General features: G+C 44.9%; 1 protein-coding gene across 1 annotated transcript in view; it reads right to left on the bottom strand.

The window, feature by feature from the left end:
- Positions 1-7,836, bottom strand: part of LOC103191288 (scavenger receptor cysteine-rich type 1 protein M130-like) — a 15,733-nt gene extending 7,897 nt beyond the window's left edge. The window contains exons 1-3 of the mRNA XM_042345937.1: positions 7,449-7,836; positions 5,587-5,622; positions 2,164-2,487 (exon numbers count right to left, since the gene is read on the bottom strand). Of these exons, the coding sequence (XP_042201871.1) occupies positions 2,164-2,487; positions 5,587-5,622; positions 7,449-7,473 (385 nt within the window). The 5' untranslated portion in view covers positions 7,474-7,836. The remainder of the gene's footprint in view (positions 1-2,163; positions 2,488-5,586; positions 5,623-7,448) is intronic.
- Between the last annotated feature and the right edge of the window lie 12,557 nt (positions 7,837-20,393).

Here is a 20,393-nt window from a genome sequence, read left to right as displayed (position 1 = left end):
CTGTGCTCGCCCTTTTGCCCAAACCACTTTGCTCACCTCCGTTATGTAACTCGCCCAAACTTTGCTCAAGCGCTGTGCTCAGCTTTACCCCTGTGTTCAGGGCCCTGTGCTCAACCCTCTGTGCTCCAACCCTGGGCTTATTCAACACCCGACTGTGCTCACCACTTCTATGCTCACCCAATTGTTCTAAACCATCTGTGCTCCAGACAAGACCACCCAATGTGTACCCCTAGCAATCTCTGCTTATCATCCTGAGCCCTTGAGCACCGTTTGCTCACTACCTATGCCCTCCACTGTGCTCAACACTGTGATAACTCTACTGCGATCACCACCCTGTGCTTACAACCTTGTGCTCTCCACCCTGTGCTCAGCCCCCTGTGCTCACACCGGTGTGATCGCATCCCACTTTCCTGAATTCCGTGTGGTAACGGCTCCCTTGTGTAAACCCCATTGCTTCCTCATGTGCCCACACCTGTGCCCAACCTCCCTTCTCCCCACCACATACCCAATTGCTCTTCCCACTGAATGCAACCCTCTTTGTGCTCAATCCCTGATCTCACCGCCTAGTGCTCATCTCACATGTGCTTCCCCTGAAGCTCAACACCATACACTTGTGCCATTTTTGCTGAGGCCCGTGTGCTCAAGCCTTGAGTTGCCGCATAATGTTCACACCGCCCTATACTAAACAAACGTCTTTCTTTACCCCTGTTGTCACACTTTGTTCCCATTCCCAAGCTCAATTCCCTGCGCTCAGCCCCTATGTTCAGCATTCCACACCCTCCCACACCCACCCCACCCTGTGCTCAATTCCCTTTGTTCAGAGCTCTGTGTTGACTCCTCAATGATCTCAATCTATGCTCACCACAGTGTGCTCAGCACAAACATTCGCTCATCCCCATGTTCACACAATACCCATTGCGCTTCCCCCTGTGGTCTTCTGCCTGTGCTCAGCCCCACTGTGGTCAACACTCTGTGCTCGTATCTTCTAATCACCTCACTCTGTATTCACGCCTCTACTTTCAGCCGCCTTTGACCTCACCTCCCCTGTGCACATTCAACTGTGCTCTCCCCAATTGTCACTGCCCACTCTCCAAACCCTTACTCACCCCAGATTGCTGACCTCCACTGTACTCACCCGTACTTTAATTCCCTGCTTACCTGCCTGATGCTACGACCGATTTTCACCAACACCTTGTGATCCAACATTGTGCACCTCAACCACTGTGCTCAGACATTTTGCTCACACCCCTCTGCGGATGCCTCTATGCCAAACCCCCGGTGATCAATCCCCCGTGAACACTCCCTTTGTGCTCAAACTCCTGTGGTCGCGCCAGTACGCCCCCTCCCCCAACTGCTGATGACCCTGCACTAACCCGTATGCTCCACACCTTGTGCTCACACCTGTGCTCATCCACTGCACCCCACGTACTCAACCCCTGTGCTGGTCTGACTGCGCGCAATTTCCCTGTACTCACTCCCTTGTTTCATGCCACTCTGCGCTAACCCAAGGTGATCAACACACTTGTTTAAACCATTCACTGTGCTCGCACTTTGTACACTGGTCTCCACCTCTGTCGTCGTCCCAAGTGTTACCCTGCGATTTGCGGGCACCACAGTGTGCGCCTCCGAGTTCAAACCCTCCCTCTACTCAGCCCCACGTGCTCACCGCTGCTCAGCAGCTTTTGCTCACAATATCTGTGATAGCACCACTTTTCTAATCCCCCTCCCTGTGCATAGCCTTCTCAACCCACCCGCTGTGCTCAGCCACCTGTGATCACCCCTCGGTGCTCATCCCGTGCATTCACCTCTCCTTCTAATTATCATCCCTTGTGCTCACCCCCTGTGCTCTTTCACCTACTCTCACAACCCTGCTCTTAAACACCCCTCTGCTCACATTCCCCTCCACTGGTTCAATCCCTCTGCTCAGCCCCACGCTGCTTGCTCCCTATCCCTTTGCTCAAACGCTGTGCAGGTTAGTAATCCCGGCGTGACAAAAACGCTGCCCTAAACCACACTTCCGTCCCCCCCCAGCACGCCTCCCTTCCCCCGAGTTTAATAATAATAAACTAACATCTTGTAGGATACAATCGTTATCAGTGTTTCTCAAACTGTGATTTACCGGAACATCAGAGCTGTAAAATGCTCAGAGAGTGAATTGTTTACCTGAGCAGCTGACGCCGGCATCATATTGGTGAGACCAGTAATAGTGACCCCAGGGATCTGAGGGACATTCCCTCAGAGTAGACTCACTCCCTCTGCACCGAACATCATACGTCACAATGGGACCTGAGCCCCTCCCAAAGTGAGCGCCTCCTGGTGCTGACAGCGCGGCTCCGCAGCCCAACTCCTTACACACCACAGCCGCGGCCTTCATATCCCAGGACTGACCATAATAGCCTGAGCTTTGCACTGTGCCCCATTGTCCTCTATGGTAAACCTCCACTCTCCCGGCACACGGGCTGCGGCCATTCACCAGCCTCACACCCTCTGAAAAACATCATATCCAATATTAGGAGTCTGTTACCTGTTTGACTTCCAGTCACTCAGGATAGTATAACATAATGTACACGTACAGAGCAGCGGGGACATTGAACGTATGTTTGGTGTTAAACAGTACAACAACAATAATAACCATTATAACGGTTGCAGTGATTGCTGGCTACATGCAGTCCATAACCCTGCTGTCAAAATAACAGTAACGGTTTACTCCATCAGTACCTGCAGCAACTACGTTTGCAAACAAAGGATAGTGTTATTATACATTATATTATAATACTCTATATCATTATATTTTATATTAAATTATCATACTTTTATACTGGAGTATTAAAATTTTGTTTAAATTAATCAATTTTATATTAGATTATTATAATTTATGTTATTTTATTGTAACTTATATTTAGATTTACGGTCAGGGCAAAATTTTAGGCAAGTTTCCTGACTCCACTTTTTTCTGATTGCCTGCCAAGCAGTGGGAACCCAGCAGTCAATTGACGGATTTATTTTCAGCGTCTGATAATCCCTTAAAATAACAGTGATTTCGTCACTCAAACAATGAATGTTTGCGGGACACCACTGTGTGCAATTAGCTGCCGCATTTCGCCCACAGATTTAATAATAACCTCCTGTGCTCGACCCCTGTGCTCAACCCCTGTGCTAGCCTTCCGTGTGCTCATCCCCTTTTCTCACTCACACTGTACTCAAACGCTGTGCTCACGCCAATGTTGTCATTCACCCATGTGATCAACTTTATTATTAATAAATCTCAACCCTTTCGCTCAGCTCCCCTGTGCTCAACCGTTTCCTGTTCTCAAACTCCCTGTGCTCACACTCACCGTGCTCACCACACACGCCGTGCATAGCGGCGTCCCTGTGCTCATCCTCACTGTGCTCATCCCTCCCCTGTGCTCACACCCACTGAGCTCTCCCAATTGTATTCATGCCCCTTGTTCTCGCCAGATGCTCTCATCCATCCCCACCGTGTGCTCAGCGATCCCTGTGATCATTCGAGATGTGCTCAACCCTTGTGATAGAATTTCATCTCCTCAGCGCCTATGCTCAACCACCCTGAAATCACAATCTCCCAGTTCTCAGCCCCTGTTGCTCAGCCCCATGTGCTCAAACGTTGTGTTCAACTCTGTGCTCACCCATGCTGTGCTCATCCCCTTGTACTAACCACCATGTGCTCATCCCCCATGCTGAGTCGCCTGTGCTCACCAATACATCCCCCTCCTGCTCATCCCACCACACAACCCTCTCCTAGAACGAGCTGATGATCAATGAAAAACTTGTTTAACGAAGCAGATGACGCCGACATCATAAGCATGTTTCCGCAATAGCCACCCCAGGGCCATCAGGTGAAACATAACGCCACCACCCCACCCACCCCAGATGTAATAATAATAAAGTGACATATTGTGGATACACTCTTTATCAGAATCTCACAAATTACGGTTAAGCGAAAACATGAGAAATAAAAAACGATCAGAGAATGTATTATTTACCTGAGCAGAAGACGCCGACATCTTAGGAGTGTGACAACCAGTAACGGTGACCCCAGGGCTTTGACTGACAGCTCCTCAGAGTAGACTCCATCCCTCTGCACCGAACATCGTACGTCACAACGGGACCTGAGCCCACCCCAAAGTGAGCGCCTCCTGGTGCTGACAGCGCGACTCCACAGCCCAACTCCTTACAAACCACAGCCGCTGCCTTCATATCCCAGCCATAGTCACCTGAGCCATCCACTGTACCCCATTGACCATCGTGGTAAACCTGCACTGTCCCGACACATGAGCTGCCTCCATTCACCAGCCTCACTGTCATACTCACTGTAAATTATCGGACAAAATCGGCATAATAGAACACAATGTACATCTCTTTTCTGGGGGAAACAATCCATTGAAAAAACATAAAGTTTTGGTCACTGAATCCAACAATATTTGTGAGACCACGCTGTGTGCGATTGGCTGCCGCGTTTCGCTAACAAAACATAGAGCAGATTCCCATTGCAGCATATTCTGTGATGTATTTTGAGACGTTTCGAATACGCGATTAGGCGCAATATCAAATGATATTAGTTGTAGTTTAAATTCGGCTTTTATATTTTATATTTTATGGTTACACTTCATATAATTCTTTGTATGGTTATACTTTATATAACATTATACCTTATATAACGATCGGAGATTTGCTACTAAAACATAACCATGGTTTTCTACTTTGATAAAGAATACATTTGTACAGATGTGTCTCTCTAGAACGGTATGTATTTTTCTGCTAACATTAATTTCTTTTGCACAATATCATGTAGAAATATCTATTTTGGGATGAGATTTTTTAAAAAATATATATAGCATTAACGATAGGAGAATATGGAAAGTATTGCCATGACATAAGCAAATGGAAACAATTTTATTGAAGTATAAATCATGTCTGTATTTCATTCGGTTATTGCATTGTTAGCAGATACATAGAAACAATCACAGCTGTTGTCCTTCTATTAGTGTATTAATGGCTCAGGTTTGCGGCTGTACTAGATGCACAGTTTATACACAAACACAGAGAGTTAGTGTATAACTCTCTCTGTTTAGAGAGCCACACTCAACACGATCCCAGGCACAGCGCCCCCACGCCCCCAGACACCAGGTTATATTCCCATACCCCAGCCTACAGCCCATCTCCCAGGTTATATCTCTTCCCTCAGTGTATAGCTCCTCCCTAGGGCACACATATAGCGTCATCAACGAGGTCGCACTCTCCAAACCACAAGTGTCACCCTGATTATTTCCAACATCCCAATATGTAGCAGCTTATGAAAGAACTCCTCCAAGCGCTGCAAAACTGCCGGCACCAAAAAAAAACAGTTACACAGCGTCCCTCACACAGGATTTCCTCCCTGATCGTTTGACAGTAGTGCAGCGTGACTCCGAATCAGGGGGATCGCGTGGTGCCTTTAGGCATGGTCGATTAGGAAGGTATTCAGGCGGCAACTGGACATGGAGAAAGAAGGGGCAAGGTATCGGGATAGAGGAAGAGTGCTCATGCTCCCACAGCAAATTTTGGTTGTTACATTGTGTCACTAACCTGCAGTTTCCACAGTTTTTCTCTCCAGAAATATCACTGTACAAGGGAAAGAAAGGGCAAAGCAGGAATTACTAGTACAATAATTCACCCAAACATGGAGCTAATCTGCCCGTATCTCACACAATTGTTCCTTAAATTCAGGCAACCAATTACGTTCGCGCTGAAGAAGGTCGCTCGTGTGGGATTGAACACCAGTACAAATAAACAGGGAAAGCGAAGACAGAGAATGGGATTACTGTAGAGATCACACAGTGGAACTGAGCAAGTATATCTTTCAAAGGCTCACAAACACACCATTGGGCTAAACTGCATTTTCTGGGCAAAATAAATGCAAATAACTGCAAATGCTGGAAACCTGAAAACAAAAACAAAAGTCACTGATGCTGCCTCACAAGCCGACTGTTTCCAGCGACTTCAGTTTTTTGTTTTCTGTCCAAGGATCGTTTACGTTTATTTTTCTCTTTGGAGTCATGGAGAAGAAGCAATTTGGTGATGACAACCCAGAAACTGAAAAAAAATATCTGAATAGGCAGAGCAGATTGTATCTCGTTTTCGGTATGGAGTTTGCTCACTTGTTTTTGTTTTTCCTGGTAGCTCCTGTCCCGTTACCCATCAACAACAACTTGCATTTTGACACCTTGTTTTTATATAGCAATATAGGTTAATGTGGGGAAGCTTAGAAATGACTTTCCCTCCTCAATGTCCCCTTTCTCTTTCTCCCCACTTATTCATTCTCCCCTCCAGCCTCGCCTATACGGATAACAAACAGATACGATTCGTCAGGGCTCTTCACTTCAGAAGGATGTCCGAAGGCGCTCGAAAAACTGTATTTAGGATATGAGATGGTGTACTGCATTCAAGAGTTTGGAGAACAAAGAATAACTTGGGTTAACCATCGCATGGTCAAAAAGGTAGTGTATTCAGATTTATGATGAAGGGAAGCAAGGAAAGGGCGCGGTAGGGGGACTGCACAAAAGAGTTCCAATGGTTGCAGAGTGGCAAAATGCTCCCTCGTCGATGCTGGGGCGGTGCGGTGGGAGACATGAATCAGGCTGGAGTCCGCTGAGCTGAGGGAGAGGGCAGATTGGTAAGGCGTTAGGAAATCGCAGATGTAGGGGGAGTGAGGCCATGGAGGGCATTCAGGTTGCGGAATCAGATCCTGAACCTATCCAACGGAGTCAGGCCAGGACGGGTATGATACGGTCACAGAGTCTGGTGGAGGAGATGACACGGGCTGCAGATTCCTGGGTGATCTGCGGCCGATAGAGTGAATAGTTGGGGAGGATGACAAGCAGTGACTTTGCATATAGAAGCCTGGATGTTATGAAAAGCACGTATGAAATTTCCTGCACCCTGCGGTGTAAGACATTGGCGGACCCGTTTAATGTTGCGGAAATGGGGGAAGCCAGCGCGGGTCATTGCACGATTTTAGGGGAGAAAGGATAGTTCAGGGTCAAGAAAGACGCCTCTCACTCATCTCTCCATTCCATCTCTCTGGCTGGGGAGAATCTGTGATTGGATTATAAGAATAATTAATAATCCTTGCGTTTGAAATAGTGCTTTTTACGTCGTCTAGACGTCTCAAAACTGTTCACACAATATGCTGTAAATTTAATTGATCTTATATACGTGGGCGAAACACGGCAAACAATCGCGGATTGAAAATGACCAAATTATTATTGTTTTATTTTGCAGGGATTGTTACTAGGCGTGTGGAGTAAGGAAACTTGAGCAAGGTTTTGCCCTGCCTGGAATTGAACCAAAGTATCTCGCTTGCAAGGCGAGTGCTCCAACCTCCGAGCTACATAATACCACTTTACAGTACATTCCCATAAATATTCGTGGATTGAAACGCTACTCACCAAAGATAATAAACAATGATTCCATGACGAGAATGAGGAGGAGCTCGTGTGAAGAGTAGAGCCTGGAGGCTTGTGATTTTGTCCGACGGGGAGGGAAATTTGCAAACTTAAAACACCTGAGTAACTTGAGTAATTCTCAAGAGAAGCTTTTGACAGGGTCACTGAGCTCTGTGTTCACCAAACATCCACTTTTCTGTAATACTTACAAAGAAAGCTGTTGTGGCACACACCGAGAAATAATCTGACACACATACAGACACATACACACACTCAGATACACGGACAGAGGCAGCCTGAGCTGTGATAGACACATACACAAACGCACACACGCAAACACTCAGAGAAGAACACGAAATGTGACGTACAGATGGATATAAAGCGACGTTCAGATATGGGAATCAGAGACTTGGTCTCTCTCTCTCTCTCTCTCTCTCTCTGTAGAGACCAAGCGGAACGAACTCGACTCGTGATGTCCTTGACAGGAATTGTTGCACAATTTGCCTCAGCCGCAAAAAAAAACCGCCAGTGTGCAGCTGAATCCGAGGCAGTTAGTTATTTTAGTATGGTGAGCAAAGCCACAATTGGGAGCGGTCAACTAAGCTGGAAACCCAGCGCTGTGCATTTTGTGGAAAGAAGAAGTGGGGGTTTCCTGGTGTTACATTTGACACTTCTGTATTGCTGTGCGCAAAATTCTGTGTGTTTGTGTCCGTCTATAAATAGACATTCACAACATGTCACATGAATTCCCGTGAAACAATAAGAAAGGATTGCACGCAAACCTGGAGTGAAATGTAATAATACATAGACAGGAGAAAACACAGATTTACGCTCTCAGATTAGACTCTTTGCAGGATTACCTACTTCCTCTTTTCAGTTGCTCACATTTTATATTTTCTTGCGACATCCTTCTTTCCTTCCCCGCATGTTTCCGGGCATTCACTCCTGATGACAGGACAACACAGCCTGGCTCATCGGCTGGATCTGGAAAGGAAGAAAGATGACTGGGGGCAGGGCATCTTCCCACTCAGCAGAAAGATGACTGGGGGCAGGGCATCTTCACCAAAGTCTCAGCTAACGTGGTCCTCAATGGACAAGCAGCAGGAAGCTTGCCAGAGAGCGCTCTGAATAACAAGCTGTGTGGGGTTAACTGGTTAGACTGCAACAGATACCAAACACACACTATGACATCAGCCAAAACATGGCTCAGAAGCTGGAGCTAAAAGAGCATACAAAGGCAATACATTTGGAGGTTGTTCATTTGGGTTTCCAGGAAGCGCTTCATAAACTGATAAACTGATGCACAGAAAGCGGTTAAGAAATCCAGGCCCACGATATTGGTGTGCTCTACGGTATGCTACCCTCGGTGATGGGCTCTACATAAATGCACGTTGTTGTTTATCTAGTGCGATGGAGTGTGTATATTAATTGTTCAACCGATATAGCCAGAGGTAGGTCATCCGGCCCATCGGGTCCGTGTTTACTCTTTGAAAAAGCTGTCCAAATTAATTTTATTGCCCCGCTCTCTCAATATCTCAAGACAATATCTTCATTTGGGCTTTCAGCCTCTTTGCCATTATCCTCTGGAACTTCTTCCCACATTTTCGTCACTTCGTAAAATCCGTTGCCTCATTGAAGGAATGCCTCGAGGCTGTCCCCTTTGACCTTGCCTTCGGTCACCTTTCTATCCTCTTAGAGGTAGGGAAGATTGTGAAACCATTGGCTAAGGTGGAAGTTAAGAGGTTGTGAATCAAAAGATCGAGTCATGAATGGAGAGATCGGTATATGGAGTCCTGTAGCTCAGTGGTAAGAGCACTCGCTTTGCAAGCGAGAGACCTGAGTTCAATGCCAGGCAGGGCGGAATCTTGGGCAAGTTTCCTTACTCTACATGCCTAATAATAATCCCTCCAAAACCAAATACAATAATAAAATATGTCATTTTTCAATCTACAATTGTTTGTGGGACATTGCTGTGCGTAATTGGCTGCCGCGTTCGCCCACAAACATACAGTCAATTCACTTTACAGTGTGTTCTGTGAAGCGCTTTGGGATGTCCTCCCGATGTGAAAAGCGCTATATCAAATGCAAGGATTAGTATTATTATTATTATTTCGCAGTATCATCAGTGAAATGCCTCAAGGAGCCCTGAAGCGAATGATAGTACATCAATGGCAGGGAAAGCAATGATGTTGTATATTTGATCTGTCAGGTTGCTTAAGGATATAATTCACCTTGTCCACTCCCTTTTCTCCTTAAAAATACGTCTCTAGACACTCCTCTTAAACCGTCACTTCGGTAACCCTACTACCACTAGCCTCTCTATCTTCCTCCTCTCCTGCTTCTAGGCGCAAGCTGGAGTAGAAATCACTGAATGCTGCGTTAATGTGAATTTTTGTTTTGACGCTCTTTTAGAATAATCAACAATGCAGTTGATGAAATGTGACTTTTTCTTTTATGAGATGATGATAGACATTCCAACGTTGATCTGCATGTAACTGAAATTTCTTCACGCAGCCCGATAGGTCGGCTATCAGCCTTTCTGCCGTAAAGCTCTTGAATTTCTTCCCATATTTTCTTCATCGCGCTCGCTTTCTTGCCTAATTCAAGCCACAACTCAAAATCATCCTATTCGACCCTACCTTTCGCCACGCTCCTACACGATTTGCCCTTCATCCTCGCTGATTCAAAGCACCGAACAAATAACATCCACGCCCCCCAACCCCCACACCACCGCCATCACCACTCCACACCCAGTCTACCCTCCCGTGTCCGAATCCCTGACTGTTCAGCGATTCGGGTCGTCCTCCTGACATGAACAACAACAGCAGCAAATTGGATTTATATAGCGCCCTCCACGCCGGACGGCGTCTCAATGCGCTTCACAGTAACTGATCCCGAGGCCGAGCCACGGGGTGGGGGAGGAAGGTGACCAAAAGCGCGGTCGAAAACAAAGGTCTTGAGAAGGGACCTGAAAATAGGAAGAGAGGGTGCGAGGCGAAGCGACTCAGGAAGGGAGTTCCATGTACTCGGGTCATAGTGGCTGAAGGCACTATATGTGCAGGAGAAGGAATAGAGGGCTGTAAGAGAGGGCAATATAGGGACGTATGATGTGGCAATAAAGGGGTGTAGGAGTGGGGAATAGAAGGGTATGGGCGAGTAATAGTAGGTGGTGTTACGGGGGGTTTGGTGGTGTGGGGCAAACGGCGGAGTTTACCAGTTTGTCGAAATGTCTTGTTTTTCTGGATCATTCTATGCCATTTGTGTATTCGGTGACAAATTATATAAGTTCCGCTTTGTCTTTCAGGTTTATGTACAGTTTTCCAATGGAGAAATTCTGACAGCTCGATGTGCATAAACAGGAGAGCATGTGAGTGTTCTTGGGAAACAGTAACTTTTTAAAACAATTGACAGTGCAATTAAACAAATGTGAGATTTGTCCTATTTTCTCCAGAGTAACTTTGAGCTGATGACAGACATTCCATTGTTAATCCATTCAATTCTTCCCAAGAGGCATATCTTGACTCTGCCGCTCTTTACTGAGATGGTTCTGAATAATAATGAGCCCAGCTAAAGGTTGTGGTATCACTCTTGTTACCGTTGTTGAGTTAAATTTATGTTTGCAAAATCGTGGTAAATAAAGCAACATATGTCCACTATTCTGTTTAATCTCTCAAGGCCTTTTTGTTGCTTTGAGTAATCAAGATTAAATTGAGAATTCCCCATCCCTGAGATCTTGTCGGATTTTGACAACCTTACAATCAAATAAGGAAGTCAGTCTCCAATCTGATATAACTCGGGTGACAATAGGGGGAGTAAATATTGCTCCCTTTTAAGCTGCAAGTTCAATACAGTGTAATACTAATCACATTTGTACAGTGGGTTTCACGTCGGAAGTTCAGCTGCTAAACTGCACGAGAGGAAACTGGTAAACAATGTTTGCCCAATCTAGTTTAATTAATGTGAAATCTAATGGTACAATAATTCTCATTGTTGTCTGTTCATTGTGTAAATAGTTTGGCTTTAAGTTTGTCTAATTCTTAAACATTATATCTGTTTCTAAATCCGACAAGATCTCAATTTACTCTTGAGTACTCAAAGCAACAAAAAGGCCTAGAGAGATTAAACAGAATAGTGGACATATGTTGCTTTATTTTCCACGACTTTGTGTGTATGCAATACCTGACCTCTGGCGTTTTTGGTTTAATAAATTGTACAAACATTACAGCATTTTCATAGCAAAGCATCAAGTGGCAATTTGAATGCGTCTAAGTATCATTATCTCAATCAACCTTTCTTGTAAGCTGTTCAACCCTCTCTCCCTCCCTCTCTGCAGGGAACAGATTTCTCCGTGTTTCTGTTTGTAGTTACTCAGACTTTCCCTCTCTCTCTATTTCTACCGAGATCACACAGAACCAGAATGAATTGTGATATATTTGAAATGAGTTATTTGCCTCAGCATCACACACAGACACGCACGCACAACCGGCTAGTGTGCAAGGCCTGCTTCTCTGTATCATTCTATGCCATTACATGTCGGTGTATCTCTCTCTCGCGTCTCTCTCTCTCTCTCTCTCTCTCTCTGTGAGTCTCTCTCATACACAGGTACACTGTGTCTCTCGCTCCATTTGTGTCTCCCACGCTCTCAGTCTATATGTTTCTCGCGGAGATTCTCAAAAGAAATGATAAATTGAGGTGCAGTTTGTACCGTTTTTATTGCAGATGTTAAGGATCACGCGAAACTTTTGATAAAAGAGACTGCAGTTTCTCCAGGTGTTAAAGTTCAGACCAGTTCAATTCAAGTTGTACGAAAGTATTCATGTTGGAAATTGTGTCAAGTGGGAAAGACTGCTGGACAGCTGAGAAACTGCCATGGTGTTAGCTTAGCATCATTACCGTACTCTCTGGAACATGGGCCAAAATATTGACTTGAAAAATGAAAAGAATGCTCACAGAAATAAATAATTTCTTCAGGGGAGTTTTTNCTCTATGTATTTCTCTGGACACTGATCCCACTTCGAATCTGCTTTTTGTCTTGTCGACAACATTATAATCAAGTAAGGAAGCCTTTTCCAATCGGCAGTACATCGGTTGAAAACAGGGAAGGTAATATTGCTATTTTTGAAGCTGCAAGTTCAATACAGTATAATTCAAATTACATTGTTCAAGGGTCTTTTACTTCAGAAGTTCAGCTGTTTGTGCAAATTAATATGATTCATGTGAAATCTAATTTAACATTGCTCACACTCTTTGTCTCTCACACACACACTGTCTCTGACACTCTCTCACTCACACTCTGAAGCACAATGTCGTTCAAACTCTCAGTCTCTCTATCTCCATCTGTGGCTCTGACACTCTCAGTATCCCTCAATCTGTTTCTCTCAAATTCTCTGTCTCTCACACACTTTGCCTCCCACACTTCCAGTCTCTAGCAACCTGTGTCTCACAAAGTCTCTGTCACACACGCACATTGTGCCCCTAATTCTCCGTCTCTCTCTGTCTCACACTCCATGTCCCACTTTTCCTCTGTATCTGTCAAAATCTCCCACTACGTTTGTCTCACACTGTCAGTCTCTCTTAAAACTGTTTCACTCACAATCTTAGTCTCTCTCTCCCTATGTCTACCTCAGGCTTTAAGATAAGATGATATTTGTGTTTCAATATGTGCTGTGTTGTGGAAAAAACGTCAAAATTTCCTGAAACGCTATTAGGAAAGGAGAAGGATATTTCTCCATGTGTTAGATTCCAGACCAACTCAATTTAACCTATACGAAAGGGAAAATATTGGACATGGTATCAAATGGCAAAAGCTGATCTTTAGCTGAACCACTATCATGGTATTAGCTTAGCAACTTTATCGATATAAAGCACAAACCACATAAATCTCCCTGCAGAAAGCATTCAAATATTTAACGGTAAAAGGAAAAAATAAAACTAAACAGCAGAATTTCTTTAGCGGATTTTTGTTTCTATATTTGTCTGAACAGTAGTTTGCCCGGATTGGAGACACGTGGTTGGATCTAGAAGAAGCAGGCAGGCTTCTGTTCTGTGACAAATGTGTGGGATCGGTTGGGGCTCTGTGTAAGCTCAAAGAGATTTGTATGATTCGGAGGAAATCTCCTCATCGATTTCCCTAAACCCTTGGAGCTGATGTCTTTTGAACCCACCATAATAGAATTTTAAGTGATGGGAACATCGGATCTATTTTTTAAAAATTATTAAGAATGTTTGTTCCAACTCAGACAGCGAGGCTGGTTGGTCGCGGGGTATGATTCTCGCTTCGGGCTCACAATTCAACTAAAAGTGAGAGGTCCCGGATTCAATTCCCAGCTGAGCCTCACTTGAGTTCTACTACGGTCAACAATCCACCAAAAGCATTGCCCGTTCATTCCATGGTTGATTGTGGGAGGTTACTTTGTCAAACTATGATGCCACGTTCACTCACAAAATAGAGAATTACTTCACTTTATAGTATACCCTGTGACATGACTTTTGAGGTTCTCCTGACGTTAAACGATTTGTGCCCAAAGTAAGTAACACAATTCTCCTGATTGGGAAGCCTGGAAGAGAGGCTTACAATGCCCATGTTACCCCTCCACAGAAACGCTGACTCTCATCAAATCTCTCTCGCTCCGTCTCTCTCCCTCTCTGATGCACACACACACACACACAATTTCTCTCACACAATCTCTACCACAGTCTGAAACACTGTGCCGCTCATACTCTCCGTCTCTCTCTCTCCATCTGACTATCACAAACTCTCATCCTCTCTCCATCTGTGTCTCCGTCCTTCCTGCTCACACACACACATTGTATCTCTCTTACTAGGTCTCGCCCTCTCAAACTTCCAATCTCTCTCTCCATCTGTGTCTCTCACATTCTCAGTCTCTCTCCATCTATACCTCTCCTTCCGTCTCACACACGCATTGTTTCTCTCATACTCGGTCCCCCATTTCACAGTGACAATCACTGCTTCTCCCTCTGTGTCTCTCAGAACCTCTGTCTCTCACATGTTTACAAATTCTGCTTTTCGCAATCTTAGTATGTATCTCCCTCCCCCCGGAACACCGCCAGCCTACGGCACTACCTCACCCCTCAGGCTGCTGAAATTCTGGTCGACGCCTTTATCACCTCAAGGCTGGACTACGGGAATTCTCTCCTCGCCGGCCTTCCCGGCATCTCCCTCCACAAGCTGCAGGTCATTCAAAACTCTGCAGCTCGTGTACTGTCCCGCAACAGGCTTCGCGACCACATCACTCCCACCCTCGCTCGCCTCCACTGCCTCCCCATCCCCAAGAGGATAGAATTCAAGATTCTCATCCTCACCTACAAGGCCATATTCACGGCCTTACTCCCTCCTACGTCTCTGATCTACTATTAATTCGATTAATTGGGAGTTACTCAGCCCTGCTGTCTTTTCTGCTCTCCAACCTACATTACCTAGAGTGACCGCAGCTGTAGCCAATATTTCTGTCTTTCAAGCTTCAAGTGAGTACAATAGAAATTACATTTTTGTGGCGCCTTACCCATTGGGAGTTCAGCTTTTTGTGCAAATTAATGTAATCCATGTGAAACCTGATGGTAACTTTGCTCACACTCTCAGTCTCTCTCATGCACACTGTGTCTCTCACACTCTCTCTCATACCCTGAAGCAAAATATCACAGTCACAGTCTGTCCATCTCCATCTGTATCGCTGAAACTCTCAGTCTCCCTCCATCTGTTTCTCTCAAAGTCAGTTTCACACACACACTTTGTCTCTCACACTGTCATTCTCCTCTCCATTTCTGTCTCTGAAATTCTCTGTCACACACACTGACTCTCACACTCTGTCTCTTTCTCTCTTACTCCCAATCTCCCTCTCCCTCTTTACGTTTCACACTCTCACCCTCCGTCTATCCCCATGAGTCTCTCACAATGTCAGTCTTTTCACAATCTTAGGCTCTCTCACTCTCCATCTTTCTATCATAGGCTCTAAGATGAGAGGAACAACTGAGCTTTATTTGTGCCGTGTTGAAGACAAATGCAGTCCTGTCGTTCCGTGGTTAGAACACACGCCGTGCGAGCCAGATTCCTGGGTTTAACTCCAGGCAGAGGGCGAAACCTCGGGCAAGTTTCCTTACTCCACACGCCTAATAATAATCCCTCCTTAACAAAACAATAATAAATTGGTCTCTTTCTGGGACACTGGTCTGCGCAGTTGGCTGTCGCGTTTCGATAGCAAATATACAGTCAATTCACTTTGCTGCGTGTTATGTGAAGGGCTTTGCGACGTGTGGAAGACGTGAAATGCGCTATATCAAACGCATCGATTATTATTATTAGTAGTAATATTATTATTGTTACAGATCCCGAGACGTTATTGGGAAACGAGAAGGAAGTTTCTCCAGGTGTTACGTTGCAGTCAGGCTAAACTGAAGCCGTATGAAAGAGTTAATATTGGAGATGCTATCAAATGGCAAAGCTTATGGGTAGCTGAACAACACTCATGCTGTTAGCTTGGCAGCTTCTCTCACATTCTGCCTCTCTCTCTCACACACTCTCAATGCTCTCACTCTCCTTATTTGTATCATTCATACGCTCTCTCTCTATCCCTCTGTATCTCTCACACTACCATTCGCTCTTACAAACTTTGTCTCTCACAATTTTGTATCTTTTTCTCTCTCTGTCTCCCTGAGTCTCCAAGACGAAATGTTGAAGTGCGTGCTAGTTTGTTCCGTGTTCAGACATTAAAGATCCTGTGACCCTATCTGGGAAAGACAATGCAGATTTTCCTTGTTTTAGAGTCCACAACAGCTCAATTCAACCTGTATGAAAATGTTAGCATTGCACATTGTGTTAATTAGTAATGGCTGATTTTTTAGCTGAAATCTGTCATGGTGTCACTTAACAGCGTCATCGGATATAAAGCACACACCACACAAAAGAGCTCAATCATTTAACTGTAAAACCAAGATAAACAATCCAATTCAACAGCAGAATTACTGCTATGAGACATCTCGAAGATGTGATAAGACGCTGCATCAAATCCAAGGATTATTACTATTATTCGAACAAATCACATTGACACAGGAATTCACTTGATTTTAAGATTTATTAAACTGCATTATTTAATAGATGTTATAATTATTTGATTGATGTTTATTATTGATTTATATGGGTTGTTTGTACAACAACCACAACAACAGTTAGACGTATATAGCGCTTTTCACTTCCGGAAGACAATATAAGATCAGGTTCGGCCTTTGTTAAATTCTGGGAGCATGGAGGACGCTATAAAAATATATGTAGCTGTTATTGTGTACGGATAATAGTAGCAATAAAAAATCAATCAACTAATATTAAGAAGAATAACAGCTTGCACTATATAGTGCCTTCCTACTCCGTCACAAAGCTTAACAATGGCGGAGGAATAATAACAATAATAACAATAATTGTGGGCGAGTCTCCTGTTAGCACTGGTTATCAGTGAGACAGTGGGCGTGCCTCTCCCTTCTGTCAGTCACTGGATACCATGGAGAGATCGTGTGTCTCTCTCTTTCATTTCAGTCAAAAGTGACCATGGAGAAGGTGGAGTGTCACTGTAGGAAATTGTGCGAGAGAGTGAGAAAGCGGAAATGGCGGAACAGGGGGTCGGGAGAGGGAGAGGAGGAGTGTGGTTGAGGAGTTGAGGGGGAAGAGGCGCCCCGGCCCCCGATAGAGAGGGAGGTGTGGGTTGGGGAGGGTGTGGGGGTGGGTGTTGGGGGAGATAGTCACGGAGAGAAATGGTGTGGGTAAGAAAGACGGGGCTGAATGTCCTCGCAGGAGAAGATGCTTCTCAATTACCTTCAGTGGCTCAGCGACATCTCCTGTCTGTATCTGGTCACAACAGGAGATCAGTGTCTGTGAGTGTCCGTGTGTGTGTGCCAATGTGTGTGTGCCTGAATGTTTATGAGTGTTTGTGCCTGTCTGTGTGTTTGTCTGTGTATGCGTGTGAATCTGTGTGTGAGTGTGTCTGTGTATTTCTATATATGTGTGTGTGTGATTATGTGTGCTGTGTACGTGTGTGTGTGTGTGTGTGTCTGCGGAGGATTTTTGTCTCGGTGTGTGTGTATATCTGTGTGTTTATGTTTGTGTATCGCTCTGTGTTTGTCTGTGTGTGCCTTTGTTTGTGAATTTGTTTCTGTGTTTGTCTCTGTGTGTCTGATTGTGTGTCTGACTGTGTGTCTCTATGTGTATGGGTTTATGGTTGCCCATGTGCGTCATTCAACGCACATCAAGACTTCACTGTCAGGGTAAAATCATAAAACAAACAAACACCCCGGCAGAGCTAAGACATGACGTAAAGATCATTTTGTCCCACTGAGAAAAATAACTATCATTTGAACAGTGCCTTTCTCGCTGAACGTCCCGACCTGCTGTTTATAATAATGATAATAATAATCATTGCATTTGTACAGTGCCTCTTCACTTGTTTGAGATATCTCAAAGCGCATCAAAGCATATACTCTAAAGTGGAGTGATTGTAGTCGTGGGTTGAAGCGACCGTAATATTATTGACAAACAACTGAAGGGATTATTAGCCCTGTAAAAGCAATGCCAATGTACTACCGGGCGATTTGCCTATGAGAGCTGGTGAACGCAGAGAGGGGTGAAGTCAGATTTCAGGAAGACATGACAGGGCAGCAGATTGGCAGCCGGGATGACCAATAGGCAACTGGAGCGTGTTCGAAAGAACCAATAGGCAGCGAGTGGGCGTGGAGAGAGTGTCGGTTTGAGAAAGGGGCAGGAATGAGGGGAGCTGATTGACGTGGAGACGGACCTATCAGAGCACGTAGTGTGATTTCAAACTCAGCTGACCAATGAAAATCTCTGACTGATGGGGCGGTTATTTGAATGGACCAATGGAAAGCGAGTGGGCGGGGAAGGTTTTGCAATTGGAGAGAACGTGAGGCGGGATGGAGCGGAGATGACTGACTTCGACTTGGACCTATCAGAGCATGATTAAAGATTAACGAGCAGGCAGACCAATGGGAAGCTCTGGTTGAGGAGTGGGTTGTTTGATTGGGCCAATGGGTGATGAATGGCGGTGACATGGTGGCTGTTGAAAGAGAGCGGAAGAGTGGGAATGAGTAGGGGTGATTGACGTAGATTCCAACCTATTAGAGCGCGTTATCTGCTTGACAACCAAACAAAACAAAGGGAAGCTCAGGTGCAGAAAGCGTTCGCCAGGAATGGACCAATGGGGAGCGATTGGGCGGGGACAAAGTGACGGTTGGAGGAGGAGAAGTTCAAATATGGCGGAGGTCCAGCCGGAGAGAGAGCGATCGCGAGCTGCTGGACAACTGGGACCGACAGAGGCTCAGGTCAGTAGGAGAGAGAGAATGAGTGCGTGTGAGAGAGAGAGAGAGTGTGAGAGAGAGTGAGTAACAGAGAGACATTCACAGTGAGATAGAGAGAAAGAGATGTGAGAGAGGGAGAAAGAGATCGCGTGTGAGAGATACACAGTGTGAGAGAGGGAGAAAGGCGGAGAGAGTGTGATTGTGAGAGAGAATGAGATAAAGAGAGTCTGTCAGTGAGTGTGAATGAGTGAGTGTGTGAGTGAGTGTGTGAGAGATTGAGTGAATGGTTGAGTAAGTGAACAGGTGAGCAGGCATGTGAGTGCGAGGCTGAGAATGAATGAAGTAGTGTGAGTGTGAATGAGTGAGCGTGAAAGAGTATGAGTTAGTCGGTGAGAATGAGTGAGTGTGAGTGTGTGAGAGAGTGAATGAGTTTAGGTGTAAGTGGGTGAGTGAGTGAGTGGGTGAGTGATTGGGCGAGTGAGATGAGTGTGTGTGAGTGACCGTGTGAGTGGGTGAATGATTTTATGAGTGTACGAATGTGTCAGTGGGTGTGTGAATGGGTGAGCGAGTGAGTGTGGGAGTGAATGAGTGTGTGTGTAAGTGTGGGAGTATGTGAGTTTTTGAGTGAATGTGGGGGAGTGTGTAAGTGAGTGGGTTAGTGAACGATCGTGTGAGTTAATATGTGGGTATGGGCGAGTGTGAGAGTGACTGAGCGATACCACTCACCCCATTAATACCCCATATATATCATTAATGTGCCAAACATCCCTTTAATATCAAATAGCCCATAAACAGCAGATACCACACTAACACCATACTCCCTTTAATACCACACACCCCATTGACATCCTATTTATTCGTGATACACCATATTGATAACCCGCAACTCCCAATAACAACGTACACAACATTAATACTACAAACCGCATTAATGTCACATACCACATTAATAAATTTAAAACAGCACACTAAAACCCCATACAGTCCTTTAGTACTTCCACACACCATTAATACACCAAAAACACTTTAAAAGCCCAAATTCCATTAATACGACATTAATATCACACACCCAATTAATACCTCACACCAATTGGTACCAGGCACCCCAATAGTAACACACACTCCATTAATGGCTAACGCTCCATGAATACCCCACACAACAATAACCCCAGGATCCATCATTGTGAAGTGTTCTGTGACACTGTCAGGCGTAGGAGGAGCTATATAAATCCAAGTTGTTGTTGGAGTAATACCCACACAGCACTATTACCCATACCCCATTAATAGCCCACAGTCCATTGCTGTCTAATACCCAATTAATACTCCGTAACCCATTAATAATCCATATCCCATTAATATCACTTAAAACACATTAGTTACCCTCATACCATTAATACCATGTAGCCCATTGATAGCCCACACCCCATTAATACCTCACACCCAATTAAAACCGTACACCTCATTAATACCTCACAATCCATTAATCCGTGACACCACAATAATACCCCACACCCCATTAATGAAACACACACCATTAATACCAAACAACACATTCATAAACCACGCCCTATCAGTAACCCGCACCACAATAACTCCCCACAAATTATTTTAATATCCAACGCCCTATTAATG

The sequence above is a fragment of the Callorhinchus milii genome, unplaced genomic scaffold (assembly GCF_018977255.1).
Source record: "Callorhinchus milii isolate IMCB2004 unplaced genomic scaffold, IMCB_Cmil_1.0 Scaffold165, whole genome shotgun sequence".
Taxonomy (NCBI): Eukaryota; Metazoa; Chordata; class Chondrichthyes; order Chimaeriformes; family Callorhinchidae; genus Callorhinchus; species Callorhinchus milii.
Note: the sequence above shows the minus strand (reverse complement) of the source record. Positions and strands in the feature narration are given on the sequence as shown.